The sequence below is a fragment of the Bufo gargarizans genome, chromosome 11 (assembly GCF_014858855.1).
Source record: "Bufo gargarizans isolate SCDJY-AF-19 chromosome 11, ASM1485885v1, whole genome shotgun sequence".
Taxonomy (NCBI): Eukaryota; Metazoa; Chordata; class Amphibia; order Anura; family Bufonidae; genus Bufo; species Bufo gargarizans.
Window position 1 is genome coordinate 46,012,662 of NC_058090.1, and position 24,570 is coordinate 46,037,231.

General features: G+C 40.0%; 1 protein-coding gene across 1 annotated transcript in view; it reads left to right on the forward strand.

Annotated features, from left to right (window-relative positions):
* The window catches only part of LOC122921461 (spectrin beta chain, erythrocytic-like), a 114,834-nt gene that overhangs the window by 33,188 nt on the left and 57,076 nt on the right, over positions 1–24,570 (forward strand). Inside the window, 17 exon segments of the mRNA XM_044271439.1 lie at positions 64–255; positions 713–864; positions 2,863–3,036; positions 3,155–3,243; positions 5,856–5,936; positions 7,131–7,246; positions 9,649–9,761; positions 10,711–10,898; positions 11,320–11,437; positions 12,604–12,762; positions 14,286–14,588; positions 15,996–16,146; positions 17,134–17,483; positions 17,485–18,005; positions 18,832–18,969; positions 19,277–20,033; positions 20,747–20,949. Of these exon segments, the coding sequence (XP_044127374.1) occupies positions 111–255; positions 713–864; positions 2,863–3,036; positions 3,155–3,243; positions 5,856–5,936; positions 7,131–7,246; positions 9,649–9,761; positions 10,711–10,898; positions 11,320–11,437; positions 12,604–12,762; positions 14,286–14,588; positions 15,996–16,146; positions 17,134–17,483; positions 17,485–18,005; positions 18,832–18,969; positions 19,277–20,033; positions 20,747–20,949 (3,758 nt within the window). The 5' untranslated portion in view covers positions 64–110.

The window sequence follows — 24,570 nt, forward strand, 5'->3', positions numbered from 1 at the left end:
AACATTGCAGTTTTATTAATGTACAAAAGTCTTCATTTCTCTGCTACTTATTTCATTGTGCAGGAATGAACAGTTGATGTTGGAAAGTAGCCCGTCCACAGAACAAGAAAATGCAGACCACCGATTTTGACAACGTGGAAATTGAGCAGCAATATAGCTTGGTGAACTCTCGCTGGGAGGCAACAGAAGATGACCTGGACAATGATAACAGTTCTGCTCGCATGTTTGAGAGATCAAGAATTAAAGCCCTTGCAGGTAATATTATTGGTGCCCTCTACATGAATAGATGAGTGAAGTGCATTCCCAATATAGTGTTATTAGTACAATCCTAACCTAAAATAATGTGATGTTATTGACAATGACGACACTGCCTCCTTATAGAGCTGTAATGTTCATAGATCTGTGTTCTGACTCCAGGATTCTTCTGATTCAAGGCAGCAAACTAAGCTCTGGTATTCTGAAATCTGATCACAGAACATTGAAAGGACTTATAATTAGCTTAAAGGGGTTGAGTGATTAGTAAAAATTAAAAAAAAAAGTGCTAGAACAGCTGAAAACAAAATATAAAAGAAGTCCTACAACCTTACCAATCCTCTGCCTCTCCTCTTCCGATACTTCTCCGGTCCTCCATTGGTCTCTAATTCCTGGTCCCTCTCAACAGAAGAAATGTGACTGCTCGAAATATTGACATTTCGCCCTTCCTGCATTTCAGATGAACGTGAAGTTGTGCAAAAGAAGACGTTTACAAAATGGGTGAACTCACATCTGGCCTTTGTGAGCTGTCGTATCTCTGATCTCTACTTGGACCTAAGAGACGGAAGAATGCTGTTAAAACTTCTAGAGGTGCTTTCAGGGGAGCAGCTGGTAAGCATGCCCGACTTTACCCTCTGGAACAGCAGAGGGGCAAAGCATAGGCAGCCGCCTAGGTGTCATTGGTGGGGTGGGAATGATTTATGGATTCAAAAAAAATTCTGCCTTTACATTTGTTTATATAGAATTAAGAAAGCTAGGGCTTGGTGGGCAAAGATGGAAATGGGTCAGGAGTCAAGAAGTGAATGATTGTCCAACTATAGAAGGGTGTTGGGGTTGAATATTGAAACTACTGCACCAAACAAGCTTGCCCCAGTTTGCCCTGGTCTGGAGAGTTGTAATTTGAAGTTCTTGGGCAAAATCTAAACCTAAAACCCTAGGCCCACCACCAACCAATCAGTGACTTGAAGTGGCATTGGCTCCAAGGTGTATAGACTCTATATGAAGTAGTCACTTGCATAGTGATAATGCATGAATACATGATGGTTCGTAATTAGTATATGTCATTAATCATTATGCTTCTGCATATGAAAGGCTCTGCAAGCCCAGAGTGGGCGTGCAGGCGGAAACTCTGCAGCATGTTACAGTGGCAGGAAAGTGGATGAGATTTTAACGAGTCTCATATACAGTATATGAGGGGAAAAATCTGCACGCACAAATTCACATGGAGTGCGTATTTTAAAGGGTTGGCTCGGGCTACAGATATTGGTCATCAATATCAGATTGGTGGGGTCCGACACCTCGCATCCCTACTAATCAAGCAGATTTAGCACCAGAAACTGTACAATGCACGGAGTGGAAGCAGAAGGCTCCATCCACTGGGTAGTTTCCGGCGCCAGCGTACTGCAAATCAGCAACCATTCACTTGAGCTGCAGTACCCTGCACGGCCACTACACAGTGTACAGAGCTGCCTGCCTACAGTGCACCAATGCTGTCTGTATTTTTACACCATGGATTTCACTCTTTGCAACGTGTCTGTAATTTGCATCAAAATCCATCAGTGTGGATAACCTTAAAGGGATTTTCTCAGAATGAACAGCGGACAACCATCCACAGGATAGGTGATAAACTTTTGACCCCTGGGAACACCATCAATTACTACAACAGGGGCGCATGCCCGACCTCAGATCCATTCAGACTCCTAACTGCAGTGATTGAGTGGGGGAAAATGGGGAGTTAGTCATCAGTGGGGTCCCAGTGGAGGAGCCCCCACCAATTAGACATTGATCACCTATCCTAAGGATAGGTGCTAAATGTCGATTGTTGGAAAAACCTTAAAGAGCACCTGTCACCAGGATCAACCCTATAAGCCGAGGCATACTTCCTGGTAGGAGTGAATCTGCTGATTAAAATTATACCTGTCTTGTGAAAATGGGTTGTGCTATTCCCGGGAAAAAAATAAATAAAACTTTTACTCTTATTTATGCAAATTATTGTTCCAAGGGGCTCTATGCCCTTCAGTTCCTCAACTTTCCAGTGCTAGCCATGTCCCCTTAAAGGGGTTCTCTGGAAATAATGAGGTTTTTCTGAAGTGCCCGCAGCCTGCCTCTTTAAACATAACCATACTTTCCTGCTCCACGATGCTCCGGTCCTCCGCCCTGCCTCCACTGTCTTCATGTTCCGATCCCCACAGTGTTTACATCTGGTGCAGTATGGGCATGGTCACATGCTCCACTGCAGCCAACGACTGGCTTCAGCGGTGACGTGGTGCTTGTGGCCACATCAACACCAAAACTCATTATTACCGGTGAACCCCTATAAAGGTCTTTTTTCTTGGGAATGCCACAATGGATTTACACAAGACAGGTAATATTTTAATCTGCAGGATCAACCCTACCAGTCAGCATGTCTGATCTTGGTGACAGGCGGTCTTTAAATTTTCATTCCTTTCAGATGATTAAAAGCAATATATTTTCTACATTTATTTCTAAGATTATTAAATTTACATATCACATAAGACAGGGACATTTTCTTTTTTTTATATACATTTCTCAGAGGTAAAATTAAACTTTGACGTTTCTTATATAATGGACATTTTGTGCTTTTCCCAGCCAAGAAGAACTAAAGGACGGATGAGAATTCACTGCTTAGAAAATGTAGACAAAGCCCTTCATTTCCTCAGAGAACAGAAAGTTCATCTTGAAAATATTGGCCCCCATGACATTGTTAATGGTAATCATAGATTAGTACTTGGACTCATCTGGACCATCATATTGCGATTCCAGGTATGTATTATTAGACTGCAGTTCTGCTCTTTTTCATTGCATGTATCACCCATACAGTATTTGCTCCTTTAAGTATGTATGTCACGGCGTGATATGACACCAAACTTTATCTATGTAGATCCAAGGCATTGTTGTGGAGACAAAAGACAGTGAGACCCTTTCTGCTAAAGATGCTTTACTGCTCTGGTGCCAGATGAAGACAGCAGGGTGAGTATAAATGTGGAGTATACCGTAATACTTATACCATAGTACCTAATGCTTAATACTTATACCGTAATACAGAGGAAATGTTGTTTCAATATATTTTTTTTCCATAAATCAATAGTACTTAACAATTTACTGAGATAAATGCCACTTAGGCCTGTTTCACACTCGTGTTGTTGTTTTCCGGTATTGAGATCTGGCAGAGGATCTCAATACGGGAAAAAAAAGTTTCCGTTTAGTCCTCATGCATTCTGAATGCAAAGAGATCAGTTCAGGATACATCAGGATGTCTTACGTTCTAGCAGCAATCCGTTTTGCGACCTCTGTAAGCTGCGGTTTTGTGTCCGGTCATAAAAACGGAAAAAAAATAATGGATCCGGCACTGAAAATAATGTCTTTTTTAAGTGCCTAAAAAAACGGATCCGTCACCCATTGACTTTCAATGTATTTAGTGACGGATCCATTTTTTTACGTTTTGATTTCACACAACTGCATCCTAATGGAACGGATGCATCCTGATGTGCAAAATCAAAACTGATCCGTTTCATTCCGGTATTGAGATCCTCTGCCGGATCTCAATACCGGAATTAACAACGCAAGTGTGGAAGTAGCCTTACCGGACAATTCTCCTACTCTCTCCACCATCACTGATTGTTCACTTTCGACTAAAATCTGTTTTTCTTAGAGAGGGATTAGGAGCTTACTGAGACATCGGGTTACAGCTGCAGCCCAAAGAAACCTCTGATCTTGGCTATTAAACCCTTACTTGCCCTAATAGGTTTCTTGTCATTATTATATGTATGTCTTACACTGACACATTGTAATGAATTATATATGCTATGAGATTATCACAGCTTCAAGTTCCCTAGTGGAACTTAAAAAAGTTTGGAATAAAGTTTAATTAAAAAGATTACCCCTTTTTTTCCCCCCCCCACATAGATATAGTTACATAATTGGTAAGATTGAAAAAGACACAAGTCCATCAAGTCCAATCTTGGATCCTGCCATTGCCAGAGGAAGGCAAAAAACCCTTGCAGGCAGATTCCAATTGTTGCATATTAGGAAGAAAAATTATTTCCCGACTCCAAATCAGGCAATTAAAATAAATCCATGGATCACTGTCCCCCCCCCCAAATAAGTATTGACAGCCAGCAATATTTTTACATTTGAGAAATGGACAGAAGAAACGGGTTTGGCGTTTTGGAATGGCCCCTTTATCAGACCAAGAATGAGTTGATGGTCCCTTGGTCTGATGAAGGGGCCAGTGTGGCCCTGAGATGCATCAACTAAAGAGAGATAATACCAATAAACATATTGTTCACTTATTTGACATATTGGACTTACCTGATTGTGCCGCCTCCACCAATCCCGTTTCTTTTGTCCATTTGTTCCTGAGAGGGAGTTGCCAGACAGCACTGACAGTTTTCATCCTTAAACGCTGTTTTGGGTGTTGTGCTCCCAGAACAACACTATTAGGTGATCCCCACTAACCTAGTGCACCCACAGGCGGTCCCACCTTTCCCGTCTTTTCAATTTTTAAGAAAGGCACCCCGGCCCTTCTTGAAGTTTTTTAGTGGATCACCCATCACAACTTCCTCTGGCCGAGTGCTCCATAATCTCACTGCTTTTACAGTTCTATACTCTCACTGGTTCCCACTTATAATAGTGGTGAAACCTGCTTTCCTAGAGATGCAGACCATGGCAAATTCAATAGTATATTTGGCATTTTGTCTTCTATAACCAGTACCAAAAAATGTAGAAACATTATTCAATAAATTCTGGTATAAGCACCCTAAAATGGTACTTATACCATTTTGTAAATTGCATCTGGTAAAGAGTAAGCCCTCCTACAACTATGTTGACAGAAAAATGAAAATGGCCCTCAGTATGTGGCAACCCAAAAATGACTTTTTATTTCCATGAAACATGCTTTATTGTGCAAAAGTACTAATACAAAAAAAAAAATAATCATACATGTTTGGTATCAATCCAATTGTACCAACCCCGTAGAATAAAGTCAATAAAATATTTTATTTTTTACTGCACAGCTAAACACCGGGAAAAAAAATGCAAAAACACATTATTTCTTTTTCCATCCCAAAAATTTATAAAAGCAGATCAAAAAAATGATATGTACCATTGGAAAATACAACTCATTGTTTTATGAAGGCTCGTTTTTATGATGGAAAAAAAAATCTAAATTGATGGCTTTGGTAACACGACAAGAAATAAAACTGAAAAAAACAAACTATTTCTTGGTTCCTAAGGTCTAAAATAGGTTGGACTTTTAAATATGTTAGGTAATGCTTGAGTATAGTGTTTATAGAACTCAACATAAGCATCTTGATCCTTTACGAGGGTCAGCCTGGACATGGCTATGGACAACGCTATGGAAGTAGCACCCATGCCTCTTACAGCTGCTCTCCTCTCAGCACAATTCATATATATATCCTCCGTTATCAGATGATCCCCTGATCTACATCTGCTTCTTCTCTTTTATAAATTATATAATTCCAATTTATTTCGTTTTCTAGAAAGCTACGTGTAAAATGAACCATTTTCTAAAGTCTTAACTGGGTGATGAATATTAATGGTATAAAACATGTCTATTATAGATACCCAAATGTCAATGTCACCAACTTTACATCCAGCTGGAAGGATGGATTGGCTTTCAATGCCCTCATCCACAGACACAGGTAAGATAATGAGATATCCTTCATTTTCTATGTTGTAGAACATATCTTTGGGGTTGAAGAACATCTGGAACCATGCCGATAACCCCTTCTCTACAGATAGCTACTCTGTCTGCCATTCATAAAAATTATAACTAACCATACAACACATTGATGGTCTGGTCTGTCAAAGCTTTTACTCCTCTTTGTTTGAGGCTTCAAACTCTGTCTCATAGAGGGGACTCCTGAGCAGGAGGACCCCCCTCTAGTAGGATATATGGACATATTGTCACGACCGCTATCCCAGCAGCAGTCGTGTCGTACCAGACGGAGGGGAAGGGGGACCCTTATCTATGGATGGGAGATAGAACGGCCACCCCTGACTAACCCCAAGCTGGCACCTGTCTGCCCTGATACCCTAGACGGGGTGTGAACCCGTGCGGCGAGCAGGATGCCTAAACCCTCAGTCACCCTAGCAAGACTAGACTGGGGAAAGGCAGATGGGAGCACTAGTCACCATCACTCATGTCTAGGAGAACAACAGGGGAAGACAGCAACAAACAAACAATCTATAACAGAGATAGACTTATCAAGTCACGAGCAGAGAAGGTGATCCCAATAACGACAGTCCACGCCAGACAAGAGCTCCACAGCAATACCGTCAAACGATCTCCTTCAAAGGTCAGAATAGCACTGGAAGTAAGGACTATATCTGGCAATGACTGCAAGTGAAACTGAAACTAATATAGTAGCTGGGAGTGGCAGACAGGACTCACCTGAGAAGGATGCCTACAAACTCCCAGTCAGGACAAAAAGGTTCACAAGGCAAAACCCGGATGACATACCCTGAACCACGGAGCAAACTCACAAGCTATCGCGAGTAGCAAGTCGCTGCGACCTTCTCCTCCCAGACCTGACTGGATCAGTCACAGTCGTGACACATATGTCGTCTTTATGAGACAACTCATTGAATGTGGATGCACTATTAACAAGCTAGTAATTCTAGGTTTAGCTGCGGGGTCTCCTGATTTACTAGTTACCATATTTCCGTAAAATCTATATTGTCTATCTTTTACACTAACATGACATCCTTGTTATTTGGCACCGATCTTTCCTGGACATGGATGGCAGCATGCTAGGTTATCAAAAATGACAAGACAGGTTCAGGGGGTACTAGCTCATTTGTAATACACTAACAGCTGTGATTTTTACTATCAGACCTGAGCTGATCAACTTTGAGAAACTGAAGAAATCAAACGCTAAATATAACTTGGAAAATGCATTTAACGTGGCCGATAGACAACTGGGCATAACTCAACTTCTAGATCCTGAGGGTAAGATTCCAGTTATGTCTATTGATTTGTGTTCTATATATTTCATAAAGTTTTAACCTAGTTTGCCAAATTTTTTACCTAATGTACCTTAAGATTTTGCCCTAATTTACAGTTTAGTCCAATATGAAGAATTCTGGTACAGCTTCATTCATTGAATTAAGAATACAATACCTGTCGACAATCTAGATTTAGAAGGTTTAAGGGTGAATCCTGTTTATTTTCAGCTAAAATGTTCGCAGCTATAGGATAGAAAATATGAATTCTGTAATGTATTTTATAGCATATTATATAATGTTGTATCCTAGAAACTAAGGTTTATCAGTGCTATGGGGAGGGCTTGCTTTAATGCACTGAGCTATTTTTCCAGCTGTTTCAAAAATCATGTGTAAAGATAGTTTTGTAGCTTTTATGTGCTTTTAGAGAGTAAAATATGTGCGCTCAGTTAATGCAGAATTACAAACAGGGGTAGAGTCACCCAATTCTTTTTGGATATGTAAAGTACCAGGTCATTGAAAGATCTAGCCATGCTTAGCCAAGTCTAATCTTATAAGATAAGGGGTTTTCTTACCAAAAACCTTTTGTAGTTATTATATTTCTTACAGAGAAACCAGTAAGTCTTTATTTTTCTCCTATCTTTGGGATTCACTAAACCTATAACAAATACATGGCGCTAGCTCTCTGCAACCACAGCATGTGAATGTGGCTTATAGTAGACAAAGTCCAAAGGGTTACAGTGAAACTAACTTGGTGCATCGTTCATTCTTATAAATGTGACATTTAACCTGCTATAGAGCCTTTCTCAAGCAATGAATCCAAAGTTTCAACCTGCTATAGGGCCTTTATCTAGCAATTAATCCAATGTTTAACCCTGCTCTAGGGCCTTTATCTGGCATTAAATCCAGCGTTTAAGCCTGATATAGTGCCTATGTCTAGCAAGGAATGAGTTTCTCCTTGTTTTAGGGCTTTTTTCAAGCAATAAATCTAACATCTCAACCTGCTGCAGGGCCTTTATCTAGCAATGAATCTAATATTTCAACCTGCATTAGGGTATTTATTTGGCAATGAATCCAGTGCTTCAGCCTGCTATAGGGCCCTTTTCAAGAATTGAATCCAACGTTTCAGCCTGCTATGGCCTTTATCTAGCAATGAATCGATTTCACCCTGCTTTAGGGCTTTTTAGAAAGCGATAAATCCAATGTTTCAGCCTGCTATAGAGCCATTATCTGGCAATGAATACAATGTTTCAGCCTTCTGTAGGGTAGTTTTCAAGCAATGAACCCGACGTTTCAACCTTCTGTAGGGCCTTTTTCAAGCAATGAATCCAATATTTTAGCCTACGATTGGACCTTTATCTAGCAATGAACGAGTTTCACCCTGTTTAGGGCTTTTTTCAAGCAATAAATCTAACATTTCAGCCTGCTGTAGGGTCTTTATCTAGCAATAAATTCAATGTTTCAACCTGCTGTAGGGCTTTTTTCAAGCAATGAATCCAATGTTTTAGCCTGCTGTAGGGCCTTTATTTAGCAATGAATCCAACATTTCAGCTTGCTATATGGCCTTCATCCAGCAATGAATCAAATGTTTTAGCCTGCTGTAGGGCCTTTATTTATTAATTAATCCAACATTTTGACCTGCTATAGGACCTTCATCCAGCAATGAATGTGATGTTACCTGCTATAGGGCCATTTTCAATCACGGCTGAAATATTGCATTCATATGGGTGAATTAAGCACCAACTTTGAGTCACTGGAACCCTTTAGAGTGCTAATTATTTTAGTCTTTTTGTGGATTTGACAGGACAGAATTGGCACCCCCTCACTGATTGCATACTGCTGATTTCTTTTTGGCTTACAATAGAAGTACAGGAGTTAAATCTCTCAAAATTGTCACCTGGGGTTGTCACCAATTATAGCTGTCAATGTACAGCTTCTTTATATGATATGTGGAGGCCGACTAGTGCACATGGGCCCATTATAGAATTTAATTAGGAAATACCTTACTACCTTGGATGTGAATAGCTATTGAGTGTGAGCTGGCACTTAATCCCTCATACCACCCTGAGGGAGCCATATAAGCATTCCTCGGTTAGTAAGGATTCTTTTACTGGATTCATTTGACAAAAGCCTTTATTTTCTTGAAGGTTTCACTACCTGTGCCAACCTCTGTCCCAAAGCAATATCTTTGGTTTACCATTAAGTACCTGCTTCATAGAAGAACTGATGGATCAATGCCAATAAATATTTATTTGCATACCACGTCAGCCTCTCTCTCCTACCCTCCCAGCATTCTTGAACATAAGTACCAGTAGCTTCTGCATCTAAAAAAGGGGATTTATTTTTATATGTAAAATCCATTGTTATACTTTATATGTTACACAGATTGTTGTCAACTTTTTGTTGCAGATGTCTATACTGAAAATCCCGATGAGAAATCCATTATAACCTACGTGGTGGCATTCTATCATTATTTCTCCAAAATGAAGGCTTTGGCTGTGGAAGGTAAAAGAATTGGCAAGGTAAGACTTTGATGTATGTAATTAGGTGGGGGGAGGGGGTCAAACACATATATTGTAGGAAAAGTTAGTCTGTAGAGTTCATATTGTGGATTAGTATTGGAGGTTTACATTCTACATTCTACATGTTTTACTCTTCGTACATCAGTGTTTCAGAGAGATGTCCAGGGGTGGACTGGCCATAGACCCTACACAGAAATTTCCCAGTGCCCAGGTGCCCTCCTGAATTCAACTGTATTGCCAACCTCTGAGTACAGCATAATGCAGTGACGGACATGCTGGTTTCACCGCTTAAAGGGGTTGTAACAAAATATATACACTTATCTCCTATCCAGTGGATAGGGGATAATCCTCTGATCATTGAAGGTCTGACTGCTGATCCCAAGAGGCAGGTCCAGCATGTGCGCTGCAGCTCTAGTCATTTTCTTTGGCACTACAGGAGATAGCCAAGTACATTGCTCAGCTGCAGGTTCAGGGGTTAAGATATATCTGCAATGTTGTAATTATGGTCATTGCATATGACCATAAATGAGGGATCCTATGTCAAGCCAGACAGGTGGGATCACAAGCCACTGGTTGGGGACTACTGTCCTAGGGGATCCAGTTGCAGCTATGGAGCCTCATGCTTTCTTCTTGTTACAGACTGTCCATGGAGCTACCATTTTAATAGGTTCCTAATCCTATCAAGCCATCATATTCTGACTCAATCTCCAGATATACGTTTATGGAAGCCTTACTAGCTGATCAATGTCCTTCTCTAGTGCAGTAAGAGCTATACTCTGCTGACCTACTGCCTAGCCGCTGGCCAGCATACTTATTACCTGAGATGGTCCCCAGGAAGTGACACTAATAGATCTGCCATTCTTCACTGGCGATTCCGTCTGGATCATGTGTCATGAAGCTGAAAGTTTTCTCTATACGTTCTGTGATAATATATATTTTTCTACCTTAGGTTCTGGATAACGTTATGGACACAGACAAGACGATATACGAATATGAAAGACTTACATCAGATCTACTGACCTGGATTGAACAAACCATCATTGCTCTTACAAACTGGAAGTTTGCGAACTCTTTGCTGGGTGTTCAGCAACAGCTACAGTCATTCAGTGCGTACAGAACCGTAGAAAAACCACCAAAGTAAGTTCTCTGCTAGCTAATGTTACTATATTTGCAAATGAACTATCATTAATGGCCGTGGACTCTTTTGGGGCAATTTTTTTCATCAGTCTAGATTTATGTTCAGAAGAGCAGAGATAAGGTCTGCAAACGGAGCCATCAGAGAGTGATTTCACACTGTATGGGACTGAGCAGCCTGCAATGTATGAGAATGAATGCAGGCTGCAGAAGTCAAAACAGAACAACGTTTTTAATAAAAAGTAAATGCAAATATGTTTTTTTTTAATCCCAGTGCAATAAAAACGTTCCAAAGATGTCCATAAACTTTAAGCCAAATGGTCAAACCCGGGACAAAAATGCATCATATAGCAATGAATGGAATTTGGAGTTTATGTGCCTGGTTTATACTAATTAGAAACAAACCTAACAATTTAATGTACAGATTTAAAGAAAAGGGTGAACTTGAGGTGCTGCTGTTCTCTATACAGTCCAGGATGAGGGAGAATAAACAGAAGGTGTATGTACCGCGAGATGGCCAGCTTGTGTCTGACATCAATAGGGTAAGACAACGTGTAACACAATTTTTTTCTATAGCTTTTTTGGGTGTATTTTGTAGGACTTTAAAGAGGACCTCTCCTACAACTGTAGAGGATTTATTCGTATGACCCTACGTTGTGCCAATCCAGTTTAATTCCTGATAAAATTTACAAATTAATTGCCAGCAGTTTGCAACAAAGGTCTAGATGGGTATTACAATTGTGGGTGTGTCTCTGCACAGTCTGACACTGGCAGCACTGATTGGACTGTGCAGGCATACCCCCACAATTGGTAACACCCACCTGGACCCTCATTGTAAACTACTACCTATTTATTCATAAATCTGGAAGGAATAATACAGGAATGGCACAACACAGAGTCATAAGAATAGATGCTCCAGAATTGTTATTACACGTAGGATGCAAATAGTTACTAAAAACAGACATGTCATTGATCTACCTGATTTCTAAATTGCGACAATCTACTATTTAGCACTTCAAATTCAACAAGGTGAATCCATTTTCCATGAATTGCACTACCATCATTTTCTCAAAGCAAATAACGAACATGTCAAATCAGTTTGCCTAACGGTGGATAAAATGCAAGTCTATTAGTAAACCAGTGTATCTTAAAGATATGGCCTAGAATTAGAAAATTGGAAAGAAGTGTCACCGTTTTCCAGAAACAGCACCGCTCTCGTACTTGTTTTATGCTTGGTAGCGAAATTCATGTGAATGAGGACGAGCTACAATACCAAACACATCCCATAGACAAGAATGGTACAATTTCTGGAAAAAGTAGATTTTTTTTTTCTCCTAATCATGAATAAACCCTTCAATTTGAGCATTTTCATTCAGCATTTCACTCATGGTTTGGATGAGGTAGAACATCACAAATGAAAGATAATTATGACGCTTATATTAGATTATTAATCACCCCTCTGCACCACTGTATCATTCCATGTAGGCACATGCCTCGGTACCACATCTAACCTTCCCTTAGCTGCCATTGTATTTACTCGTGATCCCTTGTGGTTGAGCGCCATGTTCTAACTTTCTATAGCATAGTCTCCTGCCTAGACAAAGGGGGGATCCATGAACATTAGAATACAGACCCTCCACACTACAACTCTAATATAAACTGTAAGATGAACCTTCTGGGAAAGATGTCAGCTGTCGTGATTTCACAGGCATGGGGTCGACTTGAAAAGGCAGAACATGACCGTGAGACGGCACTAAGGAATGAGCTGATTCGACAGGAGAAGCTGGAGCAGTTGGCCAAACGTCTAGATCGCAAAGCAGCAATGAGAGAAGCGTGGGTGGCTGAAAATCAGCATCTGATTTCTCAGGTAACAGCTATCTGTATGAATAAAGTGGTATCTATTTATTTCATGGGTACATTATATTATGGATCAGCATCATTTTATTATATTTAATTATTTTATAATCATGATTATAATCATTATAATTTTGAATATTATATTTATTATTATTTATTATTATATATAATTATATTTATTATTTATTATTTTTATTAAATGTATTATTCTATTTAATTTTATTGTTATATTATTAGATTTAATTTAACTGACTAAACGTGGTCCATTATAGTGGGTGATAAAATCTAGCTTCCTGATTTGGATAGATCTTAAGGGTTGTGGCTACAGGCAGAGACAGTGTTTTTGTTCATAGATGTGCTCCATCCCCAAAACACTGACCTCTCTGTATGCACCTCATCCATGTACAGCATTCTATGGGCATGCTTTTTTCTTTCCCTCACACACACGTGTGTATAATAGAGGCAGTCCATGAGGATATAATTGGTATGCTGGAGAGAAGGAACCCAGCATCTACTTTTTAATGGTCGGTGAGGACCACCACAGGACCTACAACATTAGCAAACATGGGTGCAGGGAAATATCCCAAAGAGTTACATAGAATTACATAGGTTGAGAAAGACACAGGTCCTTCAAGTTTTGAAGCTATCTCCTATCCAAAGGATAGGGGATACCTAAGTCATCAGTGGGGTCTGACTGTGTGGATACCCAAATATCCTGAGAACAGGGGTCCTATTTCTACAATCTGATGGAGCAGCAGGTCGGCATGTGCTCTGACGAGATAAATGTGCAGTGCTCGGCTACTTACGGTGGTCCCGTAAAGAATAAATGGAGCGGCAGGGTGCATGCTTGACCTGCCGCTCCATCAGATCTGATGAACGGACACCCATTCTTGGGATTGGTGGGGGTCCAAGTACCGTAGATAGGAGACATTTTCAAAACTTGCCACATCACAACCCCTTTAAGCTGGAACTACATAGTGACTTTGGCAGTGAAACACTTTGCCAAAGACCACAGCAGTGTTGCTACTGTGGTGTACGTTGAAACTTATTGAAAGTGAATGATGTGAAGTTGCAGCTTGTAAGTTACCACAGTCGGGTTGCAAGTGTCGGGTCGTGGTAACTTGCGAGTTGCAATATGACACCATTAACGTTCAGTATTTTGTAACATACAGAATCACTTTGTAGCTCCAACCTTATGGGACTAGCAAGTACTGAGTTTTCTTGTTCAAGGTTGTTATCGATGTGTGGTTAACCTTGATCAGTAACAGACCCCATTAAAATCATGGGGCCCTCTCATCTCTATGTACATCCCCATCACACCTGTAACCTGTCAGATTCACAACAGGGGACTAAATTTCAATATAAACACTACTTCCGTTGAAGACCAAGTAGTCAGGAACTTCAATTTTAGGTTATTAAAAAAGTTAACTGAACAATGTTCCCAACTTTTTTGCTTATTGCCTCCTTGTGAGATGCTTAAAGGGGTTTTATTTGCTGTACAGCTTTCCATTGTAATCTTGTTGTTTGCCTTAGGATAATTTTGGTTGTGACTTGCCTTCAGTGGAAGCCTCCATGAAGAAGCATGAAGCTATTCAGACAGACATCTTTGCTTATGAAGGGCGTATTCAGTCGATCGTCAATGTAGCCAAAGAGCTGGAGAATGAGAATTATCATGATGTGAAGAGGATAAATGCCAGAAAAGACAACATTGTACGCCTCTGGGAATATCTCCTCGAGCGACTGCATGATAGGCGTCAAAGACTGAACATGAACCTGGAGCTTCAAGTTCTTTTCCAAGACATGCTACATACTGTGACGTGGATGGATGAAATGAAGGTAAAAGGGACCACATTACTTTAAATAGGAAGGATTGGGCTTTAAACAAATATAAAAATCCTCTTTGGCCATTGAAGTTTTTTTTCAGTAATAGAATATCCACCTTTTTAACCCCAAGTCGTTTTTAGGTTCAACATTCTAGAGCTTGGGTGCTAAAGAGTTATTCTAGATATAACAGATTATCACCTATGTACTGGATAGGTAATAACTACTACAAACACTACGTCTTTGAATGGACCCTATTAAAGTGGAGATCTGGGACCCCCATTCTGGCAGTGGCCAGACCTCCATGTAACAGTTTTATTAATGATCCAGTGAATAGGTGATTATCTGTTATTACTAGAATGCCCCTTTAATGTGTAGTGTTCAGTGTATAACAGTATGCAGTAAACCCAGGATTTAAAAGGTATCTTCAGAATAGATCATCAATATCAGATTGGTACCATCCAAACTCCTGAAACCCCTCTGATTCAGCAATTTGAAAGAGTTGCAGCACTCAGATGGGCGTCGTGGCCTCCTCAGAGCATACCACGCACAGCATTGTACATTGTGGCTGTGCTCAGTATTGCAGCTCAGTCTTATTCACTTTATTAGGACTGAGCTGCATATAGGTCATGTGACCAATGAACGTGACGTCACTTGGATAGGAAGCGTCTGTGGCACTCAATGGAGCACCGCGGCCTCTTCAAACAACTGATCTGATATTGATGACCTATTCTGAGGGTAGGTCATCAATATTTTACTTTTGGAAAACTCCTTTAAATTTATGCAGGTTTATACAGGAGATTTAGAGCTATGCATCAGTAAATAACAAGGTCTGACAGGTATTAAAATGGTACTAAAATGTGGACCCATTTTCAACAAGGATGAACATTCACATGATGTACCTTACCATCAGGGCGTACTTAGAAATCATTGGGACTCACAGCAAGAATCTGAATTGGGTCCCCATGCCCCACTCCTGGCCCCCTATGATCTGCTAGCACTGCTAATGCTGATTGGCCAGCCCAGCAGATAACAGAGAGACAGAGCGCTCATCGGGACTCGGACTATGGAGCCACTGATGGGCTGGGTAAGGGAGATAGGGGATTCCGAGCACAGTGGTAGCAGGGATTGGGGAGCCAGAAGATGGGGACTGAGCCGGGCAGGGACTCAGGACGGGAGCCGAGATGTTAAGTGTAATTAGGGGTTAGGGCCATTTTGTCCATGACAAAGCCCCTCTTCCCCACAGGCCCCATGGCAACTGCTTACCGTAGTAGTAATATTACAAAACCAATAGCAATGTGTCATTCTTACAAATAGAGATCTGTTCTGTTGGTCAGAACATTTTTTTTTCCATGCATTTCAACATTTTTTGGTCAGCTTTATGCTATAACAACACTTTGACTGAGCCTTTTTATCTTTTAGAATGGGCTTCTATCACCAGACTTTGGTAAACACCTGAACGAAGTGGAATATTTGCTTCAAAAACACCTATTGACTGAAGCTGACATTGCAGCTCAGGAGGAAAAAGTCAAGTCTTATAAAACTGCCATGCAGAAGTTTGTCACAGGAGACGGTAGGTGGAAAGTCCTCATCTGAAAACAATTACAGTGCAGTAACACTTTGTGAAAAACAAGACTTTTCAAAGAATCGAAACAGCCAGGGAACTTCTATACGGCCACGTGTCCAGTGGCTGTTGTATTTTTTACGGTAATATAAAAACTGAAATATACACTGACGAAACTCTACCAGTTAATGTTTTAGTATTATGTGTGCACTACAATTGTCTATTATGCATCCCTTTTGACCTTTAAACCACCCTAATTTGGGGTGCTTCACGCTCCTATTGCCTACTCACTCCTCTCTCTAGGACTGCCAACTATCTTATGTGTAGGGGGTGTGACACCTGGGTTCATTTTAGGCTAAGATGAAAATATTGTACTGGAGTGGGAGGAAATGGCAGTTCCCTCTACCAACCTACCCACCATTCCATAAAAATCCAGGCCCATGATATAACTTAAACCAAATGGTTCTGAAAACTATGATGAGCTACACAGCTTTCTGGATTCTTTTTACCACACGCATCTGATCATTCTGGGTAAGATATACACCCCGTGTACACCCCAGTGTTACAACACGTAGTTTCAGCTGATAACAACCTAAACAATTTAACGCTGTTGGCCATTGTGAACGATTGTTTGCATATAGTTTTCTAGCACAGAATGACCAAAATGGTCAAAATCAGTTACTTCAACCAATTTTTAGCTTTTTTGTATATGAGCAGGATATTCTGCAAACAGGCTTGAAGGTGCTCCATAATGGACAGACTTAGTGGACACCGGTTTAGCTCTTTCTGGATATTATTTCAAAATGCACTAGCTTCATGACAGATGCAGTAGAATTTACGATGCTAATATAGGGATATTTCATATCCATCAAATCATTCTTATAGTTTTACATACTTTCTGAACTATTGAGGGGATGTAATGAGGTCAGGAAATAAAGCCAAAAAGTCTAAAGTACCACAACACTAATATTAACCTAATGTCGTTGTACTTTCTAGGGTACAAGCCATGTGATCCACAACTGATCAAAGACAGAGTGAACCATCTAGAATTGTGTTATCAAGATCTTGTGGCATTGGCAGCACATTGTAAGGCTCAACTATTGCAGTGCAGACGAATGTGGAAGTTTTTTGGCGATATGGATGAGATAGAAAGATGGATAAAGGAGAAAGAACACATTTATACTTCTATGGACTTTGGAAAAGACCTCACCACCATTTCTATTCTACAGAGGAAACATAAGGCTTTTGAAGATGAACTCAAAGGCCTTGAATCTAATTTAGAACAAGCCATCGCAGATGGAGAGTTTTTGATTGCCAATAAGCATCCAGATACCCCTAAGATCCAATGAACGTATGAATCATGTTAAAGAAGAATGGGCACAGCTTAAAGAGTTAGCAGCTTTCCGCCTCCAGGTGTTACGAGACACGGAAAACTTTTTCCAGTTTCAGGTTGATGCTGATGATCTGGCTGTAAGGATGCAGGATTCCTACCGCATCATGCAAACAGATGACATTGGTCAGGATGAATACTCTACCAATGCTCTGGTCAAGAAACATAAAGATCTTCTAGATGGCATCATGTTGAACAGGAAGGTTTTGGAAGGTCTTAACCAACAAGTTCAAACCTTCCCGGAGGAATACAGAACATCCCCTGAGATAGACAGCCGACTTCAAAAACTAAAGGCTCTCTACTCTGATCTGGCGTCTCTCGCTGACCTGCGTTCCCAAAAACTTCAAGATACTCTTGCATATTATACAATTCTTGGAGAAATAGATTCATGTGAAATGTGGATGAATGAGAAGGAGACGTGGCTGGAAAAGATGGTGATTCCTGAATCCCTGGAGGACATGGGGGTTGTTCAGCATAGGTGATGCTTTAGTTGCTTTACAGATATTCCTATACAAGGGTTAAAAACCTATCGATTGGTAGATACGAGTGCAAAAGTCCAAATTTTTCTAGGTCAGAGAGATTTGAAAGTTGGGGTTGTTGTATTGACTTTGAAGACTGTGGCATGTGATTGTAATATGATTTGACTTAAAGAGTTTTTCTGGGACTTTAATATTTATGGTCTATTCTAAGACTAGGCCATCAATATCAGATTGGTGGTTGTCCTACCCTTGGCAACACACCAATAAGCTGTTTGAAGGACCTACAGTGCTCAGTTGAGCACCGCAGCCTCCTTATTGTTTACCAGGCACAGTGCCATACATTTGTTGTGGCAGTGCATGGTATTGCAGCCTATTCCAGCTCCACCTGAATCACTTCAATGCAGTCCCTGCAAGCAGATGATCATGGAGTTGGCAGAAGGCAGACCTTCCCCCCCTCCCCAATCAAATATTGATGACTAGAGCATCAGGGACCAGAGCTGCATCGGAATGGCACTGTAATGGAATAGGAGATGCTTATTTTTTCATTTTTAACCCATTTTAGTCCATTTGAAAACAAACTTTACCCCCCTCCCCTGGAAAACACCTTTAAAACATAACATTTTGGTTAGAGGCTTACTGCATACTGTATTATGATTGAGTTCAATGTACAATGAGTATGCAGTTAGCTCCTCAGCTCCCTCTAGTGGTGGCTGCAGACAATCACCATGTTATTTATTAATGTGGGCTACTTTAAAAATTGTGCTATAAAAATATCCGCAGTGCAGCTAAATAGCATATTTGACAATTAATGTATTTTCCCCCCAGATTTAATACTCTAGGCCAAGAAATGAATGCAGTGGCTTCCCAGATTGAAAATGTAAATAATGCATCTGAGGCTCTCTTTGAAAGTGGACATCCCAACAGAATGCAAGTGAAGCAAGGCCAAGACCACATGAATGCCAGGTAATGCTAGAATATTTCCAATAATGATTTATGTATATATTTATTTCTCAGTGCTTATATAGCACCAACATATTTCAGAGCTCTGCACACAGACTGTAAACCTTTGGTTTGTTCCTTCAATCGGGCTCCCATTCTATATCTCAAGAACACATGCTATATCTCCCCATATTATGCTCTTTAAACTACAAAAGTTATGGTTTCATGTGTCTGGCTATGGGTACTGAGTATAAACGGGTTAAAGTGACAAGAGCTTTTAGGATCCAGAATTATAAATACACAAAAAAAAAAATTTTTTTCTTTTATGCAGATGGGGAAAGTTTCAAGAGATGGTGGCCAATAAGAGAAAAGCTGTTGACTCTGCTCTTGGAATCCACAACTATGGCCTCGAGTGTGAAGAAACCCAGCACTGGATACTGGAGAAGATCAGGGTGGTTGATTCCATCCAGGACCTTGGAGATGATCTTACGGCGGTCATGTCAATTCAGAGGAAACTGTATGGCATCGAGAGAGACCTTGGAGCTATTGAAAATAAACTTATAACTCTACAAGAAGAGGCGAAACAACTAGCAAATGAAAATCCTGACCAAGCTCAAATTATTTATGACAGACTCATTGTCATCAACAATACATGGCAGGACTTACAGACCGCCCTGCAAAATCAGGAGGACTCGCTTGGGGAAAGCAGTAAGTTGCAGAAGTTCTTGGTTGACTTATTTGACTTTGAGACATGGATTTATAGGGCACAACAGTCAACTGCTTCGGAGGATACACCAACTTCCCTGGCAGAAGCAGAACAGCTGTACCATAACCACCTGGCACTTAAAGAGGACATGGAACATCATGAACCAGATTTCCATGATCTTGTGGACACAGGCAACAAAGTAACAAGAGGACAAACTGACCCTCAGTACCAGCAGCTCGCTCAAAGAGTAAAAGATTTAGAGGTTGGATGGAGCGACCTGCACAAGATGTGGAGCAACAGAGAACATTTTCTATCCCAATGCCTTGAATTCCAGAAATTCTTAAAAGATGTGAAGCAATCTGAAGCCATTTTAAGCAATCAGGTATTTTTGTTAAAACCTTGCATGAAGATGGACGTATCATTTACTGTATATCTAAATTTTGCCCTGGAATTTAGAACACATGATGTTGCATTTTGCCAAATACCTTTATCTTCTGAAGATAACTCCTTTTCAAAGAGGAGCTGACAGGTCTACAAACTCTGGTGATAAGCTGCTATCACTGGGGGAAATCACATCTTGTCAGACATTTCACTCACTGTAGAGAGGTGGAAAAATTGCAGGGCAGCCATTTAAATGAACAGCCTTCCATGTAATGCATAGATTAAGTTCCCAAGTGGGGGACTTCTCTCTATGACATACATGGACCCAAATGGGGCACATGGACAGGGGTCGTCTTCATGAGACAACTTGTTGATTATTCGCTTCCTTCATGGAACCAGACTCTGAATTTCTGAACCACACGTTCAGGGGTCAGCAATTTCCGGCATGCCAGCAGTTGAGAAACTACAACTCTCAGCATGCTCCACTCACTTATATGGGAGTTCTAAGAGCAGTGGAGCAAGTGTGAATGCTGGTAATTGTAATTGTTTTGCAATCATATAGTCTATACTTAGTAAATGAGTTACCCCGTTTCTTAGCTGCTCAATGAGATTCCCACAGCAAGTTTTGTGTGACTTGGTTGTCCTGGTCAAGTAGGATCTCAAATGACTCTTCATTAGTCTATATTATTATAATTATTGCATTTAATTTCTTAGGAGTACACGTTTTCTCACACTGAGCTACCAAATACTTTACAAGCATCACAGAACAGATTGAAGAAACATGAAGACTTTTTGACCACCATGGAAAATAATGAAGAAAAGATTGTTGGAACCATAAATAACGCTGGGAAACTGGACAACGATAAAAACATTTTTGCTGATAAAGCTGTGGAGAAGGCAGGCTTGCTGCGTGATAGGTAATGTTGGAAATGATAGTATAATCCTTAGAAACTGTGTAACACTGGCGCTTGTACTAATAACTATATCTAACTGTCGCTGTGGTACCGCTGCAAAACCGCTATTGTTGCAAATAATCTAAAACATCAAAAAGTTCAAATAGGTCCTGCAGTGACTTTGAACCCACACCTATTAAGACACCTTAGATAGAGGTATACGTGATTACACAGCATGAAACCAAGTATGTGACTCACTGAGCTCCGCTGTCACTCACTGCCCATGTTGCTCCTCTCTTGTATAATAGTGCTTCTTATCAGGGTGGGGTAAGAGGTCCTATCAACTAGGGTAAGATAGAGTGTTCCCCGGCCGATGGCCGCCACTCTAAATCGTATCCGCTTACTCGCGTTCAAACAGAGCGCCTAGTGAAGTCACTTACTGAGTACGGATGCCTGAGAGTGTCAGAACACCAACGCATTTCGGATACTACAATATCCTTCGTCATGGATGTCCACTGACTCTCCTGCTGTTCCTTATATAGGCTCCTCCTCCCATCCCATTTTAACCCCTAATGCACCTTGCACTATTTAATTCTCGACCTGCTTCATTTTCTAATTTAAATGCAAATTGTTCAATTTCTGAATTTAACCCTGCTGGTATCAGTGTGTTCATGTTGAAAATCCAACGTGTTTCTGCTTTTGACATTCTTTTTATATAGTCTCCCCCTCTTATATCTCCCTTTACTATTTCAAGTCCACTAAACAATGTTCCTTTACTCTGTTCCCCATGTTTCTCTTTATAGTGACGGGATCATGGGTGGCCATCATATTTTCTATGAATATTATAAATGTGCTCTTCTACTCAATGTCCTTTTCGTACCACCTGTGTATATTTTCTTACATGGACAGGTCAACGAATAAATGACTCCTCAACTACTGCATGTCAGATAATCAGCTATATCATGCACATATGTGCCATCAGTATTTTTTATTTGTGTAACTTCTCCGGTTTTTCTAGTTATCCCCAGTTTTCTACATATCGCACACATACCACATGGAAATCCTTTCAGTATCCTTTCAGTAGTTGATTTGTTTTTCTTACATTAGTTGTCTGTGTATTTATGCATCTATTTGTCGATGCCACCCTATTCCCTACGTTTTTGGCCTTCCTATATATAAATTTAGGTGCATTTGGGATATGTATACCTATTATTTTATCATCTTTCAGAATATCCCAATGTTTTTTAACAACATGTATTTTTACATTTTCTAGTTTGACAATTATATTGTGTGATAATTGGCGGTATTGCTATTTTCACCCCCTCATTCTTTCCCTCCACAATTTTACCAGTTATCTTATTATTAATCATATCATGTCTATCTAATTCACCGATCAATATTTTTTGTTCTATCAACCTGTCACTATTATAACCTTTTAGCTCAAATTTTTGTTATGATGCCTCTGCCTCCTTTTCATAATCCTCCATTTTGGTGCATTTTCTCTTTATCCGCATGAATTGGCTTTTAGGTATATTTTCTAGCCACTACGGAAGATGACAACTTTCACGTGAAATAAAACTATTAGCGTCAGAAGGTTTGTTGTATGTCCTAGTAGTGCATATTTTATTGTTCTCTATATAGATTGTTAAATCAAAAAAATGAATTTCTTGTGTACTAAAAGTAGGTCTAAACCCAAGGTAAAAATAATTTTTATTTAATTCATTAAAAAAATATACCCAATTCATCTACCCCATAAATCTGCATAATCTACAAACCATTTCCAGAGGACGAGATTCGTCCAGGGCTCGCCATTGGGGTGAATGGCCTCCTGTTCCCATCGCCCCACATTTAGATTGGTGAACCCCGGTGCGAATCTCGTCCCCATCGTGGTACCCCGTACCTGCAAGTAAAAATTATATATAAAATAAAATAGTTTTTTGTAAAATAAAAATAATACATTCCCCTATATAATCAATTTGATCTTTGGGGAGTTCTCTTTTTTCTAAGAACAACTTTGCAGCTTCACACCCTTTTACATTTTCTATCACAGTATAAAGCGATTTTACGTCAAGTGTGCCTATGATATAATGTGGCCTCCATTCTATTTCACTTAGTATCTGCAGAATGTGTTTGGTATCTTTCAGGTACATTGGCAACATCTGGGCACAGGGTTGCAGATGGTAATCCACGTACCTAGATAGATTACTAGTCAAGCATTCTATGCCAGAAACGATAGGTCTACCAGGCGGCACAGTTATACTTTTATGAATCTTGGGGTTATGGTAGAAGGCTGCAATTTTTGGATATTTAATCCCTATGAATTCAGCTTCCTTTTTGTTCAATATACCTCATTTTTTACCCTTTTATACTGTTCTGTTGGGGGTCTCTTTTAAGCCTCCTTACTGTAGTCTTCCTTAGGGTTTCTACCACCAGATTTGGTCCTATTTAGCTGACTGACACTAGCGATGTGCTAGTGTCAGCAGTCCATAACAGTGTTCTTACTTATCATCTGTCTGCTGCCGTTCACCTTAAAAACGTACTTTTATAGATATGCTAATGAGCCTCTAGGTGCTATGTGGGCGTCATTAGCACCTAGAGGGCTCCGTCCACTAACCATTTCAGCCGCCCATCGCGTCCCTCCAGCCCGCCCCGCTCCTGTTGATTGACGTGAAACTTCTCAGTATCTCGTACCAATTCCCACGCCTGCGCCATAACACTGTTATGGACTGCTGACACTAGCACATCGCTAGTGTCAGTCAGCTAAATAGGACCAAATCTGGTGGTAGAAACCCTTTAAGGACTACAATACCCCACCCCCTTTGTCCGCTGGACATATAATGATGCTATTATTCTCTTGCATCACTACAATGGCTTCCTTCTCCCTTTTGGCTATATTACTCATATATTGTACTTTTTTAGATTTTTTAAGACTTATTACATTCCGTATTCAGAATGTTGTAAGAGATGGCTCACTCCCTGAACAATGAGTAGGATGGGTGCTCCTACAGAGAAGATTACACCCAATCTTCAAAAAATTTGTGACAATATAGAAAAATTAGTAGGGCACACCTACAGTTGGATACACATAGGAGATTTATTAAACATTTATTTATACAACGGTCTATAATGTAATATCACTTAAAAACGAATTAAACAAATATTAGCATGCTGTAACTGCTTGAATAAAATAAATAAGATCGCTTAAAATATGCGAAAAGTCACTGAACAGAGTGATCCTGGGTGGAGGGGTGTTTTAGCTACGTATTTGTCCAAGTTGTAAGTATCACAAATCTGATTCCCCAGTCCGCATAGAGTAAAGTTCCCAGGACAGTTTCAATGTAGTCAGATGTGGGAAAGTAATTTTGTTACTTATGTTTGAGTCACTTACTATGTATACATTGATTCGACATTCATTTGTCTACTCACACTTGTGCTTTCTTTAGTTACTAGGTTCATAAATGTATTAAATGACTGAGAATACTCTTGTATGGGGTGATACCTGGATTTCATTTTCAAATCAGTATGTTTATACTTATCATTCTCTTCCTTCATTATATTTATATCACTACTGCCATTTCTTTTACTCCTTTTCATGAAATACTTTTTTAGAACTAACCTTCTCATGTATTTCCTTATACTTATAAA